Genomic DNA, 25,677 nt, shown 5'->3' with positions numbered 1-25,677 from the left:
ATCGTAAAAAGTAACGGCTCAGATGTAATAAGAGTACAGAGATACCCAACACATGCGCCGCAGAGGATCTGACCGTAGAATGTAGAACCGGGCACGAGAAATTGCGTCAGATTACAAAGAGAGCCAAAGGGCTTTTTCTTCCAATTCGTGATCGGTGCCGGTCGATCGTTTTCTCCATGGAAAATCTCAGTTTTCACGATGGTAACATCTTCAATCTCCTCCACACAAGGTCCCAGGACCCAAGTCATGTACGTCTTCTCTCCCCCAATCTTTCTTCTCTTTCTCTTCTTCTTTTCCCCCATTGGAATTCGGATTTTCTTTCTCATTGCTAGGGTTTTAGCTACAGTGCTCTAGCTTGATTTATGGAGGTGTTTAACTTATAGTTGAATCCTTAAATCAACTTTTTTCAATTCTTGCTTCTACCTGAAATTTTACCCTCTCTGGCAATGTCTTTGTAGGAGGTTGATCAAAGAATGCAATTACACTCTTCCTTGGTTCGGAGACTCTCTCAGGAGCAAGAATTGGAGGTTATTACTCAAGCTTTGAGGCTATCTTCATTCTTCTGCTTGTTGGTCTATTTCTTCACATGTTTTCTTGTGTGTGGCAGGGACATCAAGGCTGTGTTAATACTCTAGCTTGGAACTCTAATGGTTCACTGTTGATATCTGGATCAGATGATTTAAGGGTATATGAAATTCTCAAATCTTCCTTTGTGTCTGTTAGTTGAGCTTGTTTGGTTTGTTTTACGTGTATCACTTATATTTAATTTTGGATGTGAGTTTTAAAGAAGTCCGTTTGCGCATCTTATTTGTCTCGCGTCGTGCTATATCGTTGCTTTTTCTTGACAGTTATATCTTCTTTTAATTTTCAGATCAATATTTGGAATTACTCCAGTAGGACGCTTTTGCATTCTATAGATACAGGGCATACTGCCAACATATTCTGTACAAAGTTTGTTCCTGAAACTTCTGACGAGCTTGTGGTATCTGGTGCTGGAGATGCTGAGGTATATAAAACTACCCCTTTTGGGTAGTGATTTCACTTGGCTTCGTATGTCATTTATATAATTAATCTTTTGGTGATTTTTGTTTTTTTTGGGGGTCTGTGCATGTATTTTTCCTATCTTGTAGGTGAGGCTATTCAATCTATCCCACTTAAGCGGTAGAGCAGAAGATGACAATGCTATTACTCCATCAGCATTGTACCAATGTCACACACGAAGAGTGAAAAAACTAGCTGTAAGACCCTCTTAATCAGTATTTGGGTCTAGCATTTTGAGCTGTTTGATTAACAGATGTTTTTACCACCACGTAGGTCGAACCTGGTAACCCTAATGTTGTATGGAGTGCTAGTGAAGATGGGACTTTAAGGCAGCATGATTTCCGAGAATCTACCTCTTGTCCTCCTGCTGGAACTGCTCACCAAGAATGCCGCAGTGTTCTGGTAATCTCCAAATGTTTTCAATAAGTTTGAGTTTCTCTAGTCTACTACTTCCATATTGGCTTTAAATTTCTCCAAAACAATATTTTGATACTTGTCTGTAATCAGAGTTCTCAAGCCTTTTTCCCATTGCTTAGATTGTCAGCATTGAGTAGAGTTTTTCAAACAGAGTGCCATATTTCTGTATACCCCCCTTGTATTATCCATGTATATTTTTATTAGACGGCTTGTGTGGATGTTTGAATATCATATGAGGCCTATCTGGATACTTCGTAGACGTATAGTTATATGGTGTGTGTCTTATGCAAAACTTTCTTGTGCCAATTAAAGTTGTTGATAGCTCTGAATTATGCAGCTTGATTTGCGCAGTGGTGCCAAAAGAGCACTAGCTGATCCTCCTAAGCAAACTCTCTCCCTGAAGTCTTGTGATATAAGTGCCACAAGACCACACCTACTTCTTGTTGGGGGAAGGTATTTGCTTCCATGTTTTTGGATCAGAGTTCTGTCCTTTTTTTTTTAACTAACTTGTTGCTCTTTTCTTTCCTCTTTGCCAGTGATGCATTTGCTCGTTTGTATGATAGAAGGATGCTACCACCATTGACATCAAGTCGGAAAAGGATGCCTCCACCTCCATGTGTCAATTACTTCTGTCCCATGCATCTTTCTGACCGCGTTAGTTTAACCTGTTTGATATTAAGATACTCTACTAGTTCTGCATTGCTGTGGTCATGTTGTGTTCTTAGTCAAAGTTTTTCCCAAGCTCACTGTCCGCTACATCTTAAATTATTTCAGGGGCGAACAAATTTGCACCTAACACATGTTACTTTCAGTCCTAATGGTGAAGAAGTTTTGCTCAGTTACAGCGGGGAGCATGTCTACCTGATGAATGTAAATAATGGTATTTGCAGTTGAGTTGTTTGCTGCTTTTAGTTTAAATTCCGTGAATAGTTAATCCACCAGATTTGCTATTATGTGAACCCTTTTGAAAATTGAACTAAGAATGATGAATGTGTTAACCCGCCAGATTTTTGCTTACTTTTTGTTATGTACATTTCTCTCTTCGAACTGCCAATCTGTACTTCACCACTTAGGTAAAAATATTTGCCTGTGCTAGTTATTGTTGTAGGCACCTTTTCGTATTGAAAATGTCAGTTTTTCAAACATTTTGCTAATTTTTTTAGCTCAATATCTGTTGATTCATTCCTTTGTTTGCGACTTGTAGGCACTGGAATCTTGCAATACACACAAGGAGATGTAGATAACTTGTTTTCTTTCAGTAACAACCTCCACGATGTAGAATATCCACCTCAGGTTTCCACCACTCCTCAAAACGGCTTTCACAGAAATTGCAATGCTGCAACGGTTCGCACCTCCCTTTGTAATTGTTCCATATGATGACCTTGTCATTCCATATTCTTAGTGCATCTGACGCTGTTCTTTTCAGGTTAAGAAGTGTACCGAATTGGTAGAAATTGCTAAAAGGTCTTTAGAAGAGGGTACAGATGTTTTCTATGCAATTGAGGCAGCTAATGAAGTTCTGGATGGTCATTCTAATGATATTGATTCCGCGCTAAGGCATGAATGCCTTTGTACTCGTGCCGCTTTGTTGCTCAAGGTCCTTTAGAACTGGTGTCTATAACTAGCTTAAATCCCTACATTACTCCTCTCTAATAACCACAATCAGCTGATTCGTTTATTTTCCAGAGGAAGTGGAAGAATGATGCTCATATGGCGGTAAGAGATTGCCATAATGCTCGGAAAATTGATGCTTCATCTTTTAAAGCTCATTACTACATGTCTGAAGCGCTGCAGCAAGTAAATTCATAGCTCTGATCACAGTTGATTTTAAGTTTACTATTTGACATAGAGATGGTTCTGAAATAAGCATTTATTTTATTCACCCTTCCATTTCATATACATATGTGCTTTCACGCAGTTGGGAAGATGTAAAGAAGCTCTAGATTTTGCGAATGCTGCACAACATTTGAACCCATCAGATGCCGATATAGTGGCAAAGGTGGAGAGCATTAAAAGGGATCTTCAAGCAGGTTTGTGACAACTGATGTATGTTTTTCCTGCATATAAAACTGCTTAGTAACAGATGTTATTTACTTTTCCTGCTGTTTCTGTTTTCCTCTTTGAGCTAGGATAGAGGTTCAAGATGTTTCTGTTTAGTTGTTATTTTTTGGCTCTTCAATGAGTTATAACCATTCGTTTCTAGTAATCAATGAGGAGAATATATATCATAAAGATGAGAGAACAATCATAAGCATAGATTCGTAGTTACATCTTTAAGTTCATCTGGCTTCCCTTTCTTCGTCTAATTTTGTTCAGAAATATTTTGTGGTTTAATTTGTCTGATTTTTGTTCTTTTGATTCAAAAGCGTATCAAAGTAATATATGTGGATTGTAGAGCTATTCTTTTAGATTTGGGGGATTCTTTCATTCCCAAGTAGTATTATGTACTTAGAAGCTTTCATGATTCAACAGGCAAGGAAATTTCATTTCACATTTTAATATTCTTGTACTTGTCTTTTGTTTGACAAATCAGCTGGATCTGAGAAAAACGAAGAGACAGGAGCTGGAACTACTAGAGTACTTTCTTTAAGCGACATACTATATAGATCAGAGGCCAACAGTGACAGTTCACATGATATGTCAAGATCCGAAAGAGAAGATTCTGATTATGACGAGGAATTGGAGTTGGATATTCAAACTTCCTTGTCTGATGACGAAGGACGAGATCCAGAGTCGAATGCTATGCGTGGCAGTCTCAACTTACGAATTCATAGAGTAGGTGATGATGATAAACCGATGGAAAATACAGTTGATAATGCCTCCTCAGGAACTGCGTCGTCATCTCAAAATGATAGAACGTCTTATCAGGTTAGTTTTAAGATTATGGTATTGTTATATTCTTTCAAAGTAAAACAAATTCAGCACATTGAATACGTTTTGAGTTAGTACTTGGCTTCTTTTATGCTGTGTCATACTCTTACTTAATTTGATGAATCCCTTTTACACCACTGGTTACTTGGTGATTACAGCCAGAGGGAGCCATTGATATGAAACGTAGATATGTTGGCCACTGTAACGTAGGAACTGATATCAAGCAGGCCAGTTTTCTTGGTCAGAGAGGTAAGTTTCTTGGGGTTGCAACTTTTATGTTATCTGAATGCAATTCCAGTGTAGTAGAAAAAAGCCGTTTCCAAATTTGAAATGTCAATATGGCATTGACTTTCTGTGAAAATTTTATTACTAAATTTCAGGTGAATATATTGCAAGTGGAAGCGATGACGGCCGGTGGTTTATATGGGAGAAACAGACGGGAAGGCTTATGAAAGTGCTTGTTGGCGATGAAGCAGGTTATTATTTTTAGATGTTTTGTTAAAACGTTATCCATTACATAATTTCATTGAATTTCATAAGTTTGCTTCAAGAATCATCTTTTGTTTCTAGTTTTGAACTGCATTCAATGCCATCCGTTTGATAGTGTTGTAGCAACGAGTGGAATTGATAACACAATAAAGGTAAGTAGGCACACAAAGCTATCTTCCGGGTTTGGTTTTCGATTCAATTAAGATCTCTTAAACTAACATTTGCTTATAAAATATGTGTATAGATATGGAGCCCAACCGCATCAGTCCCATCAGTTGTAGCGGGGGGATCAGCTGGACCTGCAACCGCCAATGTAGTGGAAGTAATGGAGAGTAATCAACAGAAGCTAAGCCGCAATCGAGAGAATCCTCTGTAAGTTTTCTGGGATAGGGGGTGGTTTGAGCTAATATAAAAACTCCATGGCGGTTTCAGAGTGTACACAAAGTGGGTTTGATGATTTGGTGCATTGATGATTCATTTGCAGATCTGTGGAGCTTATGCAAAGGTTTAGGATGCAAGAGTTTGCAGAAGGAAACTTTCACCCATTTGAATGTACTCAGAGCTAAAGCAGGAGGAGGAAACTGTATAGGTAAAATAAGTTTGCTTTGTGAAGGTGATGGTGGAATAACAATGGCTTTGAAAATGAATAATGAACAATAAGGTTTGATTAGGTTTCAAATTTAGCAAAAGCTTTCTCTCTGTAAAACTCATGCATAGCTTCCTTCTAAAATCTTTTTTTTTTTTTCCTTGTGTACAGTTTGATATTGGCTTTTCTTTTGACTGTGAAAATTCAACGTTATTTTACATAGTTTTTCTTTTCCGTTGAGTTTAGGAGACAACACAAGTGTGAATGTGTCCAATCTTACATAGTTTTTCTTTTCCGTCGAGTTTAGGAGACAACACAAGTGTGAATGTGTCCAATCTTACATAGTTTTTCTTTTCCGTTGAGTTTAGGAGACAACACAAGTGTGAATGTGTCCAATCTCGTTATTTTAATATAGACTTTAGTACGAATTTGGACCAGCTATGCTTCTATTTGGACTAATCCCACCTACGTGTTTTTCTTGTATACAATTATTAGTTATATTTTAATGGTTCGTAAAATACTAATTCCTGTTAAGTAGATCCTGAAACATTCCTTGGTGAACACAATAGATCTCCCTACTTTGAAGAAAAGTGACATGACATCCCAAAATAACGATTAGCTTCTCCCGTGCATTAAGCTTTGGCTAATAAACTTTTATCTTTTGAGAGTGATTAAAAAAAAAAAAAAACTCTTTTATCTTTTGAGTTTTTATTATTATCTTTTGGCTAATAATAAAAACTTTTATTATTATTAGTATTGTTTCTGCTTCAGAGCATAAGAGATCAGAGAATCATAAGCAAAATATTTGCATTTTTTCAATTTTTTGTAACACCAAAACTATATGTTGGGATCAATAAATAGTGTGTTTATTGAGCCTCACAAAATAAGAAACTGAAAACTTTTATAGTTCCTTTTGGTTGAGACTTCATAAAGCTGAAAGAAATGTCTTATATACGGTATCAGTGGCGGATCCAGAAAATATTTTTGCCGGGGTCAAAATATTAGCAATTACCAAAGTAAAATTAGTTATTTATTAAAAAGGGGGAAAAATGAATAAAAATAGGATTTAGATGAAGTTGAACTCAGGTTAAGGGGGGTCAATACTATAAACTTTAACCAAATTAGCCAAATAATCCTATTGATTTAACCTTAAAAATTTTAATTATATAATTTAAGGTGGTGTAAGTGACACTCTTTCTATTCACGTGGGTCCGCCGGTGTACGGTATATTGTAAAGAGATGTATTTCTTTATTTGGATATAATATTTTAAGCGACCAAATTTTATTTCCGATATGAAGGCATGTGATAAAAAGTATAGGGATTATTGTCTATATTGCCACTTTTGGGCCAAATCTTTTGTCCATGCCATTTTTGATTTGAGTTTGTGGATTTGCCATTTTGGGCCTTATACAATGACGTTTTTGCCCTTGTCTTCAACCTTTGGTTTCTATTTCGTTTTAGCTTGTTTTGCCGAGCACAATTGCTTGCCGACCACCACCGTCGTGGTCCATCGACGCATCTCCTTCAACTCCATCATCACTTTCAGTTTCAACTCTATTCACATCATCACCTTTGTTCCATTTCACTAAACGTCATCGCCACCAACACCATTTTCTTGGATGATTCAAGGATTTTGAATGAAAAAAAAAAAACTAAACCCTAGAGGGATAATGGATAGTAAACCCAAGGGCTTCAATAATAAACATTGATTTCAATCAAACTTCCAATTTATCTTCAAATCTAAACCAAATTTGAAAAATGCAATCACATATTCATGAAGCTATGAGTTTTTTTTTTTTCTAATTTTTTTTTGACAAATCAAAACCCAAAGAGAAAGAGATTGGTTTAAAAGCTTTCATCTTTTGGTCTTGCTTAAACTGGATTTGTCACCAGATCTCGTCATGGAGAAGACTAAATCGAGAGATCAATTACGTTTTAGAATTTTGTGGAAGAACAAATTCAGATTTTTTCTTTGCAACAAAACGAGGGTAAAATCGTCTTTTCGCATGTGCTAGAAATGGCAAACTCACAAACTGTTCATAAAAGGACAAATTTAACAAATGCCATGAGAAAAAATGGCATTTTTCGTAATTGATTCAAAAGTATATTAAGCATGAACCTTATCATACACTTTACAATCTAATTTTAGCAGAAATTTATCAACTTTTGTAATATAATTTTCTGCTAAAATTATTCGAATATGAACTTTCTATTTCTTCCAATCACGTTTAAAAACATTTTTCATTGATATCTTTTTCTAATAATTATTTGAGATCTTGACATAACTGAATTTACTTTTATAGTATTTTCTAGGCCTGGGAATTCGAACCGAACCGATTTGTCCGAACCGAACCGAACCGAGGTTTGGGCAAATCGGTTCGGTTTCTGTTAATTAGGTTTAACCGATCGGAATGGTTTTAAATTTGGTTCGGTTAACCGAGATTTTCGGTTCGGTTCGCCCGAACCGAACGGTTAACCGAAAACCTAAAAACCCTAACCTAATATACTCCTAGCCGCCTACAACCCTTCTTCAATTCTTCTTTTTCTTCATCTTTCTCTTAGATCCCCTCTCTTCTTCTGCTATTCATCATCTTCTTCTTCTTCGATTAATCTCATCATCTTCTTCTTCGTCTTCGTTTCATCATCATCTTCTCTTGATTAATCTCATTATTCTTCTTTGATTCCTCATCTTCTTCTTCGATTCATCATTTTCTTCTTCGATTACACCAACATCATCTTTTTCTTCTTCTATACCGGAATCTTCGCCCATGAGATCTCGCCGCCGGTGTCTCCGATCAACGACTCCACTCCTCGATTCATCACTACGTCACTTTTTTCTCTCCCACCCCAAATTTTTTTTTTTTTTTGTGGATCAAGAGACCCAAACGTGGCTTTTTTCTCTCCCACCCCATTTTTTTTTTTTTTCTTTTTGGGTCAAGAGACCAATTTTGTGGAAGCCCAAATAGAAAATAGCTTTTGGCCCAACAATTATGAACCGAAAAAACCGAAAAGCAAAAACCGAAATAACCGTGAAATAACCGAACCGAACCAAAATTGTTAGTCAGTTAGTTCGGTACAAAATTCATTTTCCGAATAAACCGGAAAACCGACTAACCGAAACCGAATAAACCGATCGGTTTAAATTCGCAGGCCTAGTATTTTCTACTATCAAAGATACAAATGGAATTGAGCCAAATGATTTGAGAAACAAAATATTATAAATGATTTTGAACTTTTGTTTTTAAGAAAAAAATTGTTATACGATTCAAAGGTTATGTAACTTAAGAATTTTCATAGTCTACTCACCAGAAACTTTAATTTGTATGTTAGTTTATGAAATGATATTAAACTAGAGTTTTAAATTTTATATACGAAAGGTTGGGTAGAACCACCACATAAGATAAGGGGACAAAAGGCATTAGACCGTTGGGGAGAATTATTGACATTATTTTAAGGAAGTTTTGTCAATAATTGATAACCTATTCCATTTTCTCCGAGGACATTATTCGTGAAAAGTAGTTCTTTAGTAGAATTATTTTAGAGGAAAAAAAATGAATTATAGAAAACCATAGCATTCTTATTTGATGATAACATAAACGTTTAGGTTTTTACACATAATCATAATGTACTGTGTTATGGTCCATGTAAGTTTTAGCTACTTAAATTGCATATTTCCTTTGACGTTGATTGTTCTTTTAACACTCAATTTTTTCTACAAATTGGTATGTTATAAACGCAGGAATAATATTTTTAAGTGTTACTTTATGGTAAATGATATTATATATAAGGTAGGAGGGTATATGACTCCCAAAGTCTTAGAACTAAGTTTTAGCATCTAGTTTTGGCCAAGTAATTAATAAATTAAGAAAGAAAAAAACTCAAGAGACATTGTTCTGAATGTTGTTCATAAGAATAAAATCTAGCAAACAATCTGACATGTGTAGAAAAATAGAAGCTTACACAAAACAAATCTATGTATCACAAGACAAAGACAAAAAAAATATCTAGCACCAATAATTTTTTTTAACTGCAAACAATTTTTGTTTTTAAATGATAACCATTTTTAAAATATAGTTATTTTTCCATATTATAAAAACATTTACCCAACAAAAAAAAAAAAGAAAAGTAAGTTAATGCGGTGTGACATGTGTGACTTTGTGAGTGGCCTATCACCTAGTTTATAATTGAAAGAGTGATGAGTATATATAATAATAAGAGGACACCACGTAACTGTGTTGTGATTCATTTGCACACTTCATCTTCTTCTTCTTCTTCCTCTCCCAAATTCCATGGTGAACAACATCAACATGGAGTTTCTCTACTTCTTCACCTATGAGAGTAATCTATTCTACTCATGTACTCAAAATACTAACCAAACCTCATGGTTCAACACCACCTTTTCTTAATCCTCCTTCTTCTTCATCATCATCTTCTTCTAATCTTTCATTTTCCCTAAGCTTCATCGGAGTAGTATCAAATGGAGGAAGAACGGCGAGTTCTGTTCGGAAAGTACGAGATGGGAAGGTTATTAGGCAAAGGAACATTCGCGAAAGTCTATTACGGCAAAGAGATCATCGGCGGCGAGTGCGTCGCCATCAAAGTCATCAACAAGGATCAAGTAATGAAGAGACCAGGAATGATGGAACAAATCAAACGCGAGATTTCAATCATGAAGCTTGTTCGTCATCCAAACATCGTTGAATTAAAAGAAGTCATGGCTACGAAGACGAAGATCTTCTTCGTCATGGAGTTCGTTAAAGGCGGTGAGCTTTTCTGCAAAATCTCTAAAGGTAAGCTACACGAAGACGCAGCTCGTAGATATTTCCAGCAATTGATCTCAGCCGTTGATTATTGCCATAGCAGAGGCGTTTCTCATCGCGATCTGAAACCTGAGAACCTTCTTCTAGATGAGAATGGAGATTTGAAAATCTCCGATTTCGGATTATCTGCGTTACCGGAGCAGATTCTTCAAGACGGATTGCTTCATACGCAGTGTGGAACTCCGGCTTACGTTGCGCCGGAGGTTTTACGGAAGAAAGGATACGACGGCGCGAAGGCGGATATCTGGTCATGCGGCGTCGTTTTGTATGTGCTTCTCGCCGGATGTTTGCCGTTTCAAGATGAGAATCTGATGAATATGTATCGGAAGATTTTCAGAGCGGATTTTGAATTTCCGCCGTGGTTTTCGCCTGAATCGAGGCGGTTGATTTCTAAACTCCTCGTCGTAGATCCAGATCGACGGATCTCGATTCCGGCGATTATGAGAACGACTTGGCTTCGGAAAAACTTCACTCCGCCGTTAGCTTTCAAAATCGACGAACCGATTTGTTCTCAGAGCAACAACAACAACGACGAAGAAGAAGAAGACGGAGATTGGGAAAATCAAACAGAGCCGATTTCGCCGAAGTTCTTCAACGCTTTCGAATTCATCTCCTCGATGTCTTCCGGATTCGATCTCTCAAGCTTGTTCGAGAGTAAGAGGAAAGTGCAATCGGTGTTCACGTCAAAATCGTCGGCGACGGAGGTAATGGAGAAGATCGAAACCGTTACGAAGGAGATGAACATGAAAGTGAAGAGAACGAAGGATTTTAAAGTGAAGATGGAAGGGAAAACGGAAGGGAGAAAAGGACGGCTGTCGATGACGGCGGAAGTGTTTGAAGTAGCGCCGGAGATCTCGGTGGTGGAGTTTTGCAAATCGGCGGGAGATACTTTGGAGTACGATAGGTTATACGAAGAAGAAGTCCGGCCGGCGTTAAACGACATCGTTTGGTCATGGCACGGTGATAATAATAATAATACGTCATCCAAGGATTGTTGAATCAGGAGTGTTTGGTTCTGAGTTAACCGGTTTTCGGTTAACGTTATATAAGAACTGTTACATTGAACCTAACTTTTCTTTGGTTTAATAAAATTTTGGTTTTACTCCTAATTGAACCTAATTGTGTTGTTTTTAGGTAGAAATGAATTAATAATTTGGGTTTAAATTAAATTAATCGACAATTAAGGGTAGGTTAAGTCGAAAACGAAAATGACTTTGACCGGGGTTGTGGTTTAGAAGACCGCCACGTGTAGTGTCTCAGAGACTTCGAAAAGATCCACCTTGTTGTTACGAAGTCAAATCATTGAATTTTGAAGTTAAAAAAGAATTAGTGGAGAGGAGAGGACAAAGTCGCAACAAATTTATTTATTTATCCGGTGACTTTTCATTAATTTTATTCTATATGTCCAATTTTGAATTGTATGGGATTTGGGAATAATCGTAAGATAGGGATAAAGAAATGATTGATGGTATGAAGATAATGCTAATCTGATGAATTTCTGCATAAATGAGTATGTTTATCCATATTCAGTCTATCAAAATTACCCACTCATACCAAATGTATCCGAACTTATGTTGTAATTTTGTTAGAAGCATAATAATGTTACAACCTAAAGAAAAAAATATGGACTACATCATTCTACAAAATTCGAAGAAACCCAATCGTGTAAGAATTAATGGCGTAGAAGTTATACTAAGTGAGAAAAATCCCCTAAAAAATTAAAACGAATACAAACAAAAACAAGAATAAAAGATAACAAGAGAAATGAGGTTCACCAGTAAACTCAATCCACTTAATACAACGACTTAAACGAAAAAAGGAGCTTTCACCATAATTAATATCCGACCAATAATCTAAAAAAAGGATCAATCAGTGGCTGACATGGGATTTTAGGACCAGGATTGTGTCACAGTCAGAAAGTGACTCCACCGCCATCAAATGGATATAATTAAATCGAGAAGAAAGGAGTATTTTTGTTAAGATTAGATTTAACTATTTTAGGAGAAGAGAAACACCAATGAGGTTATTACTGGTACTTATTTGTGTCAATTTGTGTTTGGTCATGAAAAATGGAGAATGACATTTTGTTTGGAACATAAAAGGATAATGTAAGTAATATATATATAACATGTAACAGATGTTGCACCTCCTAAGGAAGAGGGGGTGTCATGTCATGTGTGATCCTTCCATGTTCAAAAAAATCACATCCAAATGCAATCCACTATTTTTTGTTTTTGGATTTTTGAACAATAATTGGTTTGAAAAGAAAAGAAAAAAATTCTAAAATTCTAATGAAAATTGAAGTTTGCATTGACAAGTAATCTTCAAGATTAAAGACATGTTCAAATCACAAACTAACTCCAACCCACTCTCTTGATCCAATCTTTTTAGCTTTGCGCAAATATCCGCAATTTTGAAGGTGTTTTGTTACTCACTTCGATTTTTAGAATATGAAAAGATTGATATTGCAGAGAGCATTTGAAATGAGGAGAATGCAAAACCCTTCCACATTATCTCGATTTCAAATATTACAAAACTTCAATAAAGCTTATTTTGTTTTTGGGTCTTCCTCAAAAGTCAAACCGCTGCAACATGTTGCTTAAAAGCTTCTTGGTATTAACGACCAAAATCCTCAATAAATATGAAAATTACACAAATGTCATCAAATCTTTTGCTAATGGTTTGTTCTGGCTCAGGTGGTAGTAATGTTCAGCTTGTTGACCCAGTAGCCAAGTTGCTCATCAACACAGTTTGATCCTGTTGACCCATAGGAACTGAACTTATTGACTGAATTTTCAACGCCCAAAAATCCAAACACATCTTCTTCAAACACAGGGCTCAGCTTTTTCATCTCTTCAAGACTTAAGTTCTGAAGTTCACAGCCTCTTGAGACACAAACTCCAACTAGTTTTCCAACTATGTCATGAGATGACCTAAAAGGCATGCCCTGGGAAATCAAAAAACAAATCCGTATTTATCTTTCTGACTTTAGTTACCAAAATGGAAGATTATGATGAATAAAAACCACATTACCTTCTTCACAAGATAATCAGCGAGAGTAGTCGCGTCCAAGTGTCCGGCAGGAAGACTTTTCTTGATTCTGTCTTCGTTGAACGTGACATTCTGGGCAAATTCTGCAGATACATCGATCATTCCAATTATTGTCTTGGTACTATCAAACATCGGCTCTTTATCTTCTTGAAAATCTCGGTTGTAAGCAAGGGGAAGTCCTTTGCACAGTGTTAGGACAGTGACCAGATCGCCTATGACTCTTGCGGATTTTCCTCTGACAAGTTCCATTGGGTCTGGATTTTTCTTCTGTGGCATAATACTGCTTCCGGTTGACACAGAATCACTTGGAGTCAGGAAACCAAACTCCTCGGAAGCCCAGAGTACCCACTCTTCTCCAAGCCGTGATAAGTGAATAGCTGTGTTGGCATTTGTATATAAGAACTCTAGCACGAAATCTCGGTCTGAGACTGCATCGATACTAGTTGAAATAGAAAAGAAAAAAAGAGAATAAATGAGAACCGTTAAACTAAAGGGAGAGACATAATTAGAGAGAGTTGATGCAACCAAAACTAGGAACATACCTGTTTCTCATTGGTTCGGTAAATCCAAGAGCATTTGCAGTCATAAACCTATCAATAGGTAGACCAGTTCCAGCCAAAGCACAAGCTCCTAGGGGGGAGAAATTTAGCCTTGCTCGACAGTCCACATAACGACCAGCATCACGTTCGAGCTGCCATACATGAACCAAATACCAGTCAAGAAAGTAAAATCCTAATAAGATGATAGTGCAAAAGTAAAATCCTAAGAACCCTACGATGTTCTGAGGCAGGAAAAGGTGGACATAATAACTAGAAGATGAACCTCATAAAGCAAATTACAGTGCTACTAAATTGTATAACATAGCCTAACCAGAAACAAAACAAAACGATGCAACAGAAAACTAAAACTTGAACGAAGTAGAAATTCCAAACCTGCTCTACAAAAGTTAAGAGGACGTGTGGGAGTAAAACAGGCTGAGCTCTTTGAAGATGAGTATAACCAGGAACAATCAAAGCCTGATTCTTCAAAGCCAATGCAACTAGTGCTGCCTGAAGATTTCTGATTTTGACAATAATTGCATCGATAGCATCACGGCACCAAAGCCTGAAATCAGTAGCAACTTGGTCATTTCTGCTCCGTGCAGTGTGAAGTTTCTTTGCAGGTTCACCAATAAGATCAGTAAGAGCTGCTTCGATGTTCATATGCACATCTTCTCGATCAGTCCTCCATTCAAACTTATCTGCTTCAATCTGTCTCTCAATATCATCGAGACCTCTCAAAATGCTATCTTTGTCGCTATCAGTTATGAGCCCCTGTAATAACAAACCATCAATAAATGTCCTGACTTTACAAATTTGCATTACTTAGAAGAACGAAACGAGCAATCACCTCTGTTATCAATCCAAAATCACAACTGAATTAAGAAAATTAACTCAAAATAATTTAAATTCGAATCAAATTTTAGAGATGAAGGTACCTGGTGAGCGAGCATTGTAGCATGAGCTTTGCTACCCATAATGTCCTGCTTGTAGAGAACCTTATCGAATGAAATTGACTCAGTGAACTTCTCCACTTTTTCAGTGACACTCTCTTCGAACCTTCCGCCCCATAGCTTCACCTCCTTTGAGGCCGTCTCGTCGTCGTGGCTCATTGAACGCAACTGCGGCAGACACCGTGACTTGGTTCCCGGCGGGAGAAAAGAGACGGAACGGTGTGTGGAGGAGGAAAGATTGGAACGCGACGGAGAGAAGAGGAGACTCTGTGAGAAAGAGAGATCAATTGATCCCATTGAGTAGGTGGAGAAGAAGAAGAGGCAGGGTTTCGAAGGTCCAAATGGGTTTTTGCGGCGACGACGACGACACACACTCGGATACTTACTTTACTTATGTGGTATGGTCAAAGGAATTACCGGTCTGGTTCGAAAATTGAACTTCATTCAGTTTGGTTTAATATGGTTTTTGGTTCAACTATAAGTCTATAACTGGATCCAATCCTCTTCTGTTATTTCTCTGTTTCCAACTTTCTTTTTAAAAACCTCACCTATTTTAATGAAAAGCTTGCTTAGTTAAGAGCTTTGAAACTTTGATTGTCTACTAAAAAACATTTCATAAAGCAGCAATCACAACTTCTGAATCACTCTTAACTTAGCACTCCTTGCTCTGCGATTGAGTCGCTCCTCTTCCTCTGAAGGCGTTATTGGTCTCTTTGTCAGTATTACTCCTTTCGACCCTATTACCGTTTGTTTGATCCAGGCTTCTTTCTCTTTTAATTCCTTCTCTACTCTTTCTTCGATTTGCCTTTCTGGTTTCACACTATTTCCCTCTCCGTTTATCTCTTCTCTTTGAAACCCTAAGATGTTGAGGAACGTTTGTTTTACAACTCGATCCTCCAGACTGTGGAAGGAAATGACTGCTAGTCTCCCACCTGGACCGAGAACATCGAACGATGAGTAGAGGGAGTTTTGTAGAGTCTTGAGTTCGTCGTTCACTGCGATCCTTAGGCCTTGAAACACACGTGTCGCTGTCTTTATCCAACCTTGTCTGCCTCCTACAGCATTTCAAACGGAAGTCGATATAATAAGATTAAAAGGATTATCTTCTTCAACTTTGTTGTCAACTGTGAAAAATATAAAATGTCTTATGTTTTCATGATCTTATTTTGGATCACTCATTGAACTTCTGTACCTGGCACCCAAATCTTTAACTAGGAACACTAACTATAGCTCGCATTGAGATGCAAACGCAAATTAAGAAATCCCAAGATAGAAAAAAGAGAGAATCAAAGGATATATATAGATATACCTCTGCCTGCTGGTGACATACCCCGAATGAGATCCACCAGTTCACCGGTAGAATGTAACCCGCCATTAAGTCGAGCCTTAACAATTCTAGTTTGAAGTAAATGCCAATTGCTTTCTTCGCCATAATCCCGTAGAACTCTTCCCAGTTCAGATTCTGGCCACGAATTCACTATATCTTCTGCTGTTAGAGTCGCCTGTCACATGTCAGTGAACAAATTTCAGCAGAAATTCCAAGAGATTCAAAAGCAGGAAGGTTGGTTCTACTGCAAGAAGATCTGAGTACCCTCACCTGAGGATCCATTCGCATATCAAGAGGTCCCTCTTGAAGAACGCTAAACCCTCTTTGGGGATTGTTTACCTGTCGGATACAAGCTTAGGTGAGTGATGTCAACAATACAAGGAAACAGAAACAGTTGCATGTGAAAACCACAAATGTACCTGCATAGATGACATTCCCAGGTCCATAAGAATACCATCAACACCTACATCTAACAATTCCGGTTGCGTATCAGCAACCACAGATTTGATGTATTTGAAGTTCTTCAACACAATAGAAGCCTTCAAAGTTGGATGCATGAGGGAATCAATATGAAAGTGACCCAGTTTCCTTGCCACAGGATCAACATCCATTCCAACAAAATGCTTCAATTCAGAGTGGCTTTGAATAATCTGAAACACAAATTACAAATTCACAATCTAAAGCACAATAACTTGTTCATCATACTTAATAGATCCTAAGTAAGAGCTTATTCGTTTTGAGCTAATTAATCAACAATGAAGAAGAAACTTACAGAAGAAGAGTGACCAGCTGCGCCAAGAGTACAATCAACGAAACTTCGCAAGCGAACCGAAGAGAAAATGTCAAGAACTTCTCCGAGCATCACAGGCACATGTGAGGACGGAACTTCGTCACCGTCGGCGATTTCATACTCTCTGCTCGACCGTGTCCTTCTCTTTTCCTTATTCACCACTGCTTCCGCCGTAGCTTTTGCCACCTCAATCTCTTTTCTTCTCTTCCTCTTCTCTTTCTCCTTCTTCTTCGTCTCGCTCGAATTGAGATTTCCCGCAATTACATTGATACTACGCCGAGGAAGGCGTAATAGAACTTTATTGTTGTTGCTCGAGAGAATCGACGAGCATAGAAACAGCTGCTTAGCCCTAATCACTCCCGCCATTAAAGCTTCTTCTTCTCATGCCTTCTCTTTCGCCATTGTTGTGGGTTTATCAGAAGAACAGATTTTACTGGTTTTGGTCAATCACAAATCTCACACACTCCAGACAAAACTGACAAACTGTGTTTGTTTCTAATGTTGGGCCTTAAATATATGGGCCGGCCCAATAAAAATGAAAAACAACATCCTTTTCGCTTGCTAAGCAGCGAAATGCGCGTGGTTTCTCTGACCTAGAACCGGCAAGAAGTTAACACGAAAACGCTCGTTCCTCGGTGGTGAAGCGGCGGTTGTAATCGACATCGACGCCGGAACTGTGTCGACGACCTCACCGAACTGTGATTCTCACCGTAAATTTCAAATCTTTCGATATGCCGCCTCCAGGTAAAATTGTTTCTTCGATGGAGATTTTAAAGTCAATTTGATTTGGCTCATCTCCATGACAACTTTCTCTGTGTCCGAACAAAAACCAGTAATGTAATAACATTTGATTGTTTTTTCTGTAGAAATTTCGAAAAGGGTTTTAGACGCGAAGCTTGAAGCTTGCAAATTCGCATTCTTAAAGCTAAGTGCGGTCAAAACGACGAGAATGAAGAACTATAAGCAACTGCGTACTCTGCTTATGTTGAAAGAAATATCTCGACGTGGTGCTGATCGAGACTTTCTTAAAGTAACAATTCAGTCTCCATGTTAGTCTGAGCTTTTTAGCATCTCTCACTATTTGCTTACTACCCTTAACGTCAAAGTTACGATCTTTGTTTCAGGATCCGGAAAATAGTGTAACTCGAATTCTGTGTTCGGTTCTAAAGCAAGTGGTAAGTACACATCTTTATGTTTTATAGAGTTAAGTGGTGAAGCATTAAATGTGAAAATCGAATTTAAACTTTGAATTTTGTGCAGGTGAGTAACTCAGACCGTTCTTTAAAGTCTCTTCGTGGGTTTCAATATGAGACATTGGATGATCAAGAGAAGCAACAGGTGACGAGGATGATAGCAAGTGTACAAGGAATGGGTAGTAGAAAATACGAACCAGAAAGTGTTGATCATCTAGAGGACATGACTGAGCCAGTGGAAATGGAGATTTATTTGGGAAACGGAGATGATTCTGTGGGTGGGGATTTTGGTGACATTGTTTTGGAGCCAATCTCTTGGCCTTTAGAGTCGCAGCTAAATCTTGAATGGGTTGAGACTTTGATGGGTTTAATAAACCAGTTCACATGGAAGAACTCGGTTTCCGAGTTCCCTTTGATATTGCCACATTCTGTGGCTTTTTCTCTGGTGGAATGTGCTTCGCAGATTCTAGACAAAGAAGCCAATTGCGTTAAAATTGATTGCTGTAGTGAGAATTCTAGAGTGATTGTGGTTGGGGATCTCCACGGTCAGTTACATGATCTCCTCAAAATCTTTGATCAATCAGGAAGGCCTTCACAGAATCAATGTTTTGTGTTCAATGGTAATTACATTGGTCGAGGTTCTTGGAGCCTAGAAGTGTTCTTGGTTCTCTTAGCCTGGAAGGTACATATATAGTTTCATTACTTGTTTGCTTTTTTTATTAGACTGTTTCTCCCATGTTGTCTTTTAAATGATAAATAAACTACTTTCTGTGCTGTAGCATTGGTCTTAAGGCTTACTCTGGATTGTTTTGTTGAAGGCATTAAATTTGTTTTCAGTAAATCACAGATAGAATATTCAACATGAGTTTGCTTAATCTTAACATTAAAGCATTAGATTTAAGGCCCTAGATATGTTTTCTTTCATTGTATCTGTTTTACCGTCTTAATTAATCAAACATTGTTCCCATCTGATCGATACTTGCTGTTTCTAACTACAGATTCTGATGCCTGAGAATGTAATTTTACTTCGAGGAAGCTCTGAAACAAGAATTTCTGCAGAAGAGCTTGATTTCTTGAAAGAAATATGTGACAGATATGGTGAGCACGGTCCAATGCTATACTCCAAGTGTATCGATTGTTTTAAAATGCTTCCTTTGGCATCAGTCATATCAAATAGCGTCTACACAACTCATGGAGGTCTCTTTCAAAGTTCGCGGGTCCAAGAAGATAGCGTGAATCCATCTTTGTGGTTGGGTTCTTTAGACGAACTTGACAAGATTGAGAGGAGACAAGCTGGTGAGAACGATGACGAGAATATAACTCTTAACCATGTTTTATGGTCATGTCCATGGATGGCTGATGGTCTGAGCGAAAGCAATTACAAGGGCCTTCTTTGGGGAGCTGATTGCACTGAGACTTTTCTACAACAGTCAAACTTAAAGGTAACTGTATAACTTGGGTAAAAACTGCTCTCCAAATTGATATTCCAGTTTTTTATGTACAAACTTAATCTGTTTGTTTTCCATCTTAGATGATTATAAGATCACATGAAGGCCCCGATGCACGAGCAGATCGAGAAGATATGGGAAACATGCTAAGCGGTTACTCGATAGATCATGAAGTAGAATCCGGAAAACTTTGCACAGTCTTCAGCGCTTCAATGTTCTCACAGGTCATTTCCCTTAGCCTCTTACATCAAACAGACTCTGAATGCTACCTGTTCTGTTGCTTTTCCAACTGGTTTTCTTGTTATTTTTGTTATTAGGGTTCAAGAAACTATGAAAACGAAGGCGCATATGCTGTTCTTGAGCCTCACAACTTCACAGAACCCAGATTTGTTTCTTACACAGTCGAAAATGTTCCAAGGGTAAAAATCTAACAAGCTGGAAATTTCTGACTTTTTTTTAGCATTGTCTTAGACTTATTCTTGTGTTTTCTTTCATAGTTACACCATCAAATCATAAGTGATGGATCTTCAACTCAACAACAACAAATGTGGGAGAATAGAACAGGACACGGTTTTGCATCATTGGGGATTTCTAATCCGCCTTCATGGACCGTTCCTTTGCCAAATGACCCGAGTCAGATCCTTCAACTTCGAGAGCCTCCTCAAGTCTTTGAAGGTCTTCCTCTTCCCGACACCATCCAGGTATATTATTGATGGTTTATGATGATAATCTTGATTATTGTATGATTATATTGATGGTTTATGATTATGATCTTGATTATTGTGTGATTGTGATGATTGCAGGAGCCTCACAAATCCAACTACAACTACTTGTTTAGACTGATAAGCGCTCTCAAACAGGAGATTCAAACCAGGGTATAATAATTACATATAAAGCCTTTTACTCGTTTCTTCACATTCACGTAATCTCTCATAAAGACTTACCCTTGGATTCGTTTTTTTTTTGTAATTCGCAGGACAACCGCGAGAAAGAATTGGTAAGCCATGGAAACCAAACTTTGAAACATATTTTATCTAAAAAAATGTAGATGGATTTTAAAAGAGTGTTTTAAACAAACGTAGATGGATCATTTAACGAAGACGAAAGCTACGTTGGAGGTCATAAGCCAAATGTCATCTTCGCTCTGACCCACTGACTGAGATCCAAGCCCCAACGATTTTGCTCTTTGTTTTTTCTTTTCTTCTCCAGTTTACTTAGCACTGTAAAAATCAACTGTAATTTTACACTGTAATATTAACACATGTTGATTTAGCTTTTCATTATTATTTTTCAATATCAATTCTTTTTTTTTTTCTCAATACAAAAAAAACTGAAACATATTTGCTTTGAGAAAGAAAAGTACCTTGTGCAGATCGTATTATCTCTTTCTCTTACTGTTGAGAATTGTATTTTTACAACTGCATTGTTGTTACAAAATTGCAGATTTTACACGGATTTGTGAAATTTAAAAATTGCTCTCGGGAATTAACTTCGGAAAATACAAATTCAAAATTGGACATTCTTATTCAAACAAATAAACACTGACTTGTGTTGAATTTATTATGGTCTTTTCCCAACGACATTTGGTAAAATTCATAAATGGTCTACATTCTACAATAATGACAAATCACTGGTCGTTAAAAAAGAGGATGAAAATATTACTGAATTTGTGTGATACTTCATTACCATTTCTTTTGGTCAACGCTACTAGATTTACCATTTATGACTAAAAGAAGTCTCAATAGGCTTATGAGTTATGACACCTCCAAATGTAGCCTTATTTGATCTTCAAACATACTTTTGACCTAAAATAACTAATAAAGTAAAAAAATGAATACTTGTCAAAATAAAAGAAAACAGAGTGAATGAATTATAGCAATTATTATTATTCATAGAATTTTGTCACATGCCAATTATTAGAGATTTTATTATAAATTGGGAAAAGGAGAGGTGATTGGCATTTAAAGAGTTTCCAAAAATTCAAAAGCTTCCCTCCAAACGCTTTTATTTATTTATTTTTCTTTGTAGATCGAAGTCGAAACAACACTCTGTTTCTCGTGATTCTCATTAATAACATTCCCCTCTCTCTCTCTCTCTCTGTTTCTTCAATCCCGATTCCGATTTCTCTTTTAAATATCTCTCTCTCTCTCTCTATCTACCTCTCCTTATATTCTTTTCTCTTTAACGATTGATCTTGAATTCTCCAATGGATGACGGTGGAGGAGTGAGAGCAGGGTGCATTCGGATCAGATGTCCGTCTCCACGGAGAATCGTGTCTCGGTGGTTCTCTCCACAAGGGAAGAAGACGGCTATGGCAGAAGCAAGGGTGAGAGACGACTGTGACGCGGTGAGGATCAGAACTTCCTCGGATGGTCATCATGGTGTTGGCCAATTTTCAGATTCACCGTCACCTACTATCCATTCCGGTAACAATTTTTTGGTTTTGTCCTAAAGTTTTGGTCGAATTGAAAACGACCTCCGATCAAATGATTATGTGTGAGTTGAATTGTCATAGATCAGTTTCATTAATTTAATTTTGTCTCTCATTTCTAATTTTCTGAAATATATTTTGGTCTGTAGAATTGCAAAGAAGGGAATTTTTGTTCAGCATTGGATTGAGTTGTTATTTGATACATTTGATTGCTACTGGTAGAGAAGAGATTCACAAGATTGTTGAGTTACGTAACGATTTAGAGAGGTTTTTGGAATGTCGAGACGAAGAACTGAGGCGAAAACAGCAAGAGTTTGTCGAGTTACGGAACGATATAGACAAGTTTATAGAATTTCACAACGATGAATTGAGGCGAAAACAGCAAGAGTTTCGCTTTCGGAAGCAAGAACAAACTGAAACCTCTGCATATTCCGCCACAAGTGATGTTGTAGATGGCCCTGAATCGTCTACTGATCACTATTACTCTCCTCAGATCATGGAGACATCTATGAGTGTTGGAGGTGAAGGGTCTTTGTCACATTATGTATATAAGCGAGGGGATGATTCTGGAGGTGAAATGGATCAGCTTGAAGCTGAACTTGAAGCTGAGTTTGAGCTTCTTCAGATTGGTCAAGACCATGATGGTACAAGTTCTAAGCTCAAGGTAAAATAACTGTCTAAGCAGATCATGACTTCTTTTTGGAAGAATTGATGCTGATTCTCTACTCTAAATGGTTGTGAAACAATTTCACAGGAGGTTTCGAGTGAAGATGCAGAAGGATTAAGATTGGGACACGTGTGTCCAGGACTAGTGGAGGAACAACAAGGAGTGTGTCCGTATGAGCTGGAGAGAAGACTACACGAGCTCATGGAGACAAGACAACAAGAGGAGATAAAGGAGTTAGAGATTGCATTGGATGATGCTAAACAAAGGCTTCATTTGAAGGAGAGAGAAGCTTCTTGGTGGAAAGACACTGCTTATATAGTCTCTGAACGTATTCCAGAACCTTCTAGAATCACTTACAGCTCTCGAACTCATCCTTACCCTCTCTCAAGGTGAGAATTTGGTATTTCACAATTCATTACAAAAAGTAGAACAGAGTATGTAATTTTGTGAGAAGCAACATGTTAATTAATGGATTTGCCTTATTTTCTCTTCTTGAAAAAATTACATAATAAGAAGAGAGATATGAGTCCCAATTTGCTCATGACATAATCAAAGCTTCCACAAATTTATCCCAAGTTTCAACCTTTTGACTACATAGTCTACATTCTTCCACCTTTCTCTTTACCACATCATAGAGGTATCTGGATTTTCTCTAGCAAGTCCTTAGCTTGTTTAATCAAATTCCCTCTCTTGACATCCATCTTAGCTCCATTGCCACGACTCACTATTCTCACCTGATCATTGGCCAAATCTCTGGGGTCCAATTTCAATTCTCAAAGGAACACTCTTTAGTTCTTGATCCGCATACTTCCAGCCGCTAGAATAGTTGTCGCGGATATCTGCTTCAGCACGGATTCCAGCCCCGAGCTAGGTGGATTCAACAGCTTCACAAGCATCAGAGAGTGCTTGGTCATCAGCAGCACCTTTGATGGGAACCTGGATCACAGCAACTTGAACAGGTACCACTTTTGGAGGGAATACTAAGCCCTAGCTTTTAGCTCACGATTTAAAAAAAAAAAAAAACAATATTTGCGGATAAGATATATAATAATTCTATAAATAATTTCCGGTCCAGTTGGTGAATATAGTTGGGCCCAAATCATCGGATCTGGATCTTGTTTTCATTTCAACGCTTCGGGCCCATTATTTTCTCTTCGCAATTTATGTCAAACGCGAGAATTGAGGAAGAGGAGGAAGAAGAAGAAAAGCTTCATTTTTTCAGGTAAGTCCTTTGACTTTCGTCATTCACAATTGCTCATCTCTAGCTTCCATGAATGATTTATTTGCTTACTTACACCATCGATGCAGGAGATACTGTTGAAGCGGCATGGCAAGAGTCGTCGAATCGGATTCGAGTTCGGGTTGTTCCAATGTACTGAGTCTTGACTCGATTAGAGAATCGTTGATTAGACAAGAAGACACCATCGTCTTCAGCTTGATAGAGAGAGCTAAGTTTCCACTCAATGCCCCTGCATTCGAAGAATCTCGTTGTCTAGATTCTGGAAATTCTTCTTCTCTCACTGAGTTTTTTGTCAGAGAGATAGAAACCATCCAAGCTAAGGTTCACTTCCCATTTAAAAAAGCTGATCCTTTTTTGCTACAAATTAGATACAGAGATATCAAATGCATAGTTTTGCTGTAGCATTGTTATAGATTGTTTCATGAAATTAGCAGAAAGTAAGCTACAAGTCAATTTGATTGAGGCTTTAATAAGCTTGGATTCTTGAATTAGCTTGCCTTTGTTTGTTATGTGTCTCTTCCATTGCAAAAGAAGATAACTTGGCTTTGCCTGTATGTATATCTCATTGTGTGTTAACTTCTTGTTTGGATTTGGGTGTGAATCTGCCTAGAAAGGCTCCAACTTTATCATATGTATAAGAAATTTCCTTATGAAAATCTCATCATATGTGGAGATTGGAAATGGAGGATTACTGTTTTATGTCTGAAAGTCTTGTTGCATGATAAATTCATCTCGTTGCTTTATATTCTTAAGTTATTTCTGGATATGAGCCTATATGTTTGTTGATTGGTTCACTTGAAAGTCTTATCTATGTGTATGTATTAGGTAGGAAGATATGAAAACCCGGAAGAGAATCCTTTCTTCCTAGAGAATATTCCTCACGCGGTATTTCCTACGCACAAATATCCACCGGTATGTAGTAGTAAAGTCTTAAGCATTTTTCTTAGAACTCTGAATGCTTAAATCTAACAATACTTTCCTTTTCTCTCTCGATTAGGCTTTGCACCCTAAGGCTCTATCCGTTAACATAAACAAACATATTTGGGATATATACTTTAAAGAATTGCTTCCTTTGTTTGTCAAACCTGGCGATGATGGCAACTATCCATCAACTGCTGCTAGTGATCTTGCGTGTTTACAAGTAAGAAGATCAATGTATTTAACAAACTTAGTTCTACATCTGGTTTATGTCTGATTTGATGCTTGGTCTTGTAAAGGCTCTTTCAAGAAGGATTCACTATGGTAAATTTGTTGCCGAAGTCAAATTCAGAGATGCTCCTCAAGATTACGAGCGTGCGATTCGAGCTCAGGTAAAATTAGTGTCACAATGTGGATAGGATTCAGTTTCACCCTGGGTTTGATATAAAATGATCAAAAGTGATGGGTTTCTGAAAACTTTTTGTAGGACAGAGAAGCTTTGATGAAGCTTTTGACGTTTGAGAAAGTAGAAGAAATGGTTAAGAAGAGAGTACAGAAGAAAGCAGAAACGTTTGGACAAGAAGTAAAATGCATCACTGACTCTGGTGATGAGAGTAAGAAGAAGTATAAAGTGGATCCATTACTTGTCTCTCGCATCTATGGAGAATGGCTTATCCCTCTCACTAAGCTCGTTGAGGTTGAATATCTTCTACGTCGTCTCGATTGAATTTCATTTGTATCCAAATCTGGGCCTGTTAAAGTGGGCCTGTAGATATTTGTCAGGATATGATAGAATAATTGAATGAAGGAACACAGTCATCACTAATTTAAATTTTATAAGATATTTTTTAAGGAAAATAAAAAAGTAGCCAGTATTTCGCTATCGGAAATGGTT

General features: G+C 37.5%; 8 protein-coding genes and 1 pseudogene across 11 annotated transcripts; 5 read left to right on the top strand and 4 right to left on the bottom strand.

Moving 5' to 3' along the window:
- Positions 1-67: 67 nt before the first annotated feature.
- LOC9309554 (WD and tetratricopeptide repeats protein 1) lies at positions 68-5,624 on the top strand. Of its 3 annotated transcripts, none has more exons than XM_021021054.1 (19): positions 68-248; positions 459-527; positions 608-685; positions 872-1,006; positions 1,131-1,238; positions 1,315-1,443; positions 1,796-1,911; positions 1,995-2,112; positions 2,233-2,347; positions 2,663-2,802; positions 2,885-3,055; positions 3,145-3,255; positions 3,377-3,488; positions 3,992-4,326; positions 4,488-4,578; positions 4,710-4,805; positions 4,900-4,970; positions 5,063-5,190; positions 5,303-5,624. In XM_021021054.1, exons 1-19 carry the CDS (start codon positions 177-179, stop codon positions 5,382-5,384), a joined length of 2,277 nt encoding a protein of 758 aa, XP_020876713.1. In that variant the 5' UTR covers positions 68-176; the 3' UTR covers positions 5,385-5,624. The 3 variants fall into 3 exon arrangements, with proteins under 3 accessions (XP_020876713.1, XP_002873486.1, XP_020876714.1); XM_002873440.2 differs by having other exon boundaries at positions 69-248; positions 2,233-2,338; XM_021021055.1 differs by lacking the exon at positions 68-248 and adding an exon at positions 292-368.
- A 1,102-nt stretch (positions 5,625-6,726) lies between these two features.
- LOC110227874 lies at positions 6,727-7,111 on the bottom strand (annotated as a pseudogene).
- A 2,437-nt stretch (positions 7,112-9,548) lies between these two features.
- Positions 9,549-11,344, top strand: LOC9307515 (CBL-interacting serine/threonine-protein kinase 5). Its single transcript, XM_021021078.1, has one exon. It carries the CDS (start codon positions 9,883-9,885, stop codon positions 11,221-11,223), a length of 1,341 nt encoding a protein of 446 aa, XP_020876737.1. The 5' UTR covers positions 9,549-9,882; the 3' UTR covers positions 11,224-11,344.
- A 1,365-nt stretch (positions 11,345-12,709) lies between these two features.
- On the bottom strand, positions 12,710-15,147 carry LOC9307514 (argininosuccinate lyase, chloroplastic). Its single transcript, XM_021021074.1, has 5 exons — positions 14,754-15,147; positions 14,209-14,589; positions 13,819-13,967; positions 13,259-13,715; positions 12,710-13,172 (listed from the first exon to the last, which is right to left on the bottom strand). Exons 1-5 carry the CDS (start codon positions 15,063-15,065, stop codon positions 12,918-12,920), a joined length of 1,554 nt encoding a protein of 517 aa, XP_020876733.1. The 5' UTR covers positions 15,066-15,147; the 3' UTR covers positions 12,710-12,917.
- An 84-nt stretch (positions 15,148-15,231) lies between these two features.
- On the bottom strand, positions 15,232-17,337 carry LOC9309553 (ribosomal RNA small subunit methyltransferase H). Its single transcript, XM_002871397.2, has 5 exons — positions 16,868-17,337; positions 16,515-16,745; positions 16,366-16,434; positions 16,078-16,270; positions 15,232-15,823 (listed from the first exon to the last, which is right to left on the bottom strand). Exons 1-5 carry the CDS (start codon positions 17,249-17,251, stop codon positions 15,396-15,398), a joined length of 1,305 nt encoding a protein of 434 aa, XP_002871443.1. The 5' UTR covers positions 17,252-17,337; the 3' UTR covers positions 15,232-15,395.
- A 111-nt stretch (positions 17,338-17,448) lies between these two features.
- On the top strand, positions 17,449-20,838 carry LOC9309552 (serine/threonine-protein phosphatase 7 inactive homolog). The gene is made up of 11 exons (XM_002873438.2): positions 17,449-17,629; positions 17,752-17,915; positions 18,010-18,060; positions 18,146-18,760; positions 19,077-19,520; positions 19,610-19,750; positions 19,844-19,945; positions 20,024-20,227; positions 20,330-20,401; positions 20,503-20,523; positions 20,609-20,838. Exons 1-11 carry the CDS (start codon positions 17,617-17,619, stop codon positions 20,672-20,674), a joined length of 1,893 nt encoding a protein of 630 aa, XP_002873484.2. The 5' UTR covers positions 17,449-17,616; the 3' UTR covers positions 20,675-20,838.
- Positions 20,839-21,643: 805 nt separating this feature from the next.
- LOC9309551 (protein POLAR LOCALIZATION DURING ASYMMETRIC DIVISION AND REDISTRIBUTION) lies at positions 21,644-23,115 on the top strand. Its single transcript, XM_021021082.1, has 3 exons — positions 21,644-21,952; positions 22,107-22,621; positions 22,712-23,115. Exons 1-3 carry the CDS (start codon positions 21,733-21,735, stop codon positions 23,015-23,017), a joined length of 1,041 nt encoding a protein of 346 aa, XP_020876741.1. The 5' UTR covers positions 21,644-21,732; the 3' UTR covers positions 23,018-23,115.
- Positions 23,116-23,143: 28 nt separating this feature from the next.
- On the bottom strand, positions 23,144-23,838 carry LOC110227872 (proline--tRNA ligase, cytoplasmic). The gene is given in 4 exon segments (XM_021023771.1): positions 23,144-23,265; positions 23,267-23,382; positions 23,384-23,611; positions 23,797-23,838. Coding segments are annotated over 4 exon segments (489 nt in total). The 3' UTR covers positions 23,144-23,162.
- On the top strand, positions 23,679-25,665 carry LOC9309550 (chorismate mutase 2). Of its 2 annotated transcripts, XM_021021092.1 has the most exons (6): positions 23,679-23,846; positions 23,933-24,185; positions 24,690-24,776; positions 24,862-25,005; positions 25,082-25,174; positions 25,270-25,665. In XM_021021092.1, the coding sequence occupies exons 2-6, from the start codon at positions 23,952-23,954 to the stop codon at positions 25,507-25,509; spliced, it is 798 nt and encodes a 265-aa protein (XP_020876751.1). In that variant the 5' UTR covers positions 23,679-23,846; positions 23,933-23,951; the 3' UTR covers positions 25,510-25,665. The 2 variants fall into 2 exon arrangements, with proteins under 2 accessions (XP_020876751.1, XP_002873482.1); XM_002873436.2 differs by lacking the exon at positions 23,679-23,846 and having other exon boundaries at positions 23,868-24,185; positions 25,270-25,626.
- Positions 25,666-25,677: the final 12 nt, after the last annotated feature.

Source organism: Arabidopsis lyrata (genome assembly GCF_000004255.2).
Source record: "Arabidopsis lyrata subsp. lyrata unplaced genomic scaffold ARALYscaffold_6, whole genome shotgun sequence".
Lineage (NCBI taxonomy): Eukaryota > Viridiplantae > Streptophyta > Magnoliopsida > Brassicales > Brassicaceae > Arabidopsis > Arabidopsis lyrata.
The sequence above is the reverse complement of the archived record's forward strand: the minus strand, read 5'-3'. Positions and strand labels throughout refer to the sequence as shown.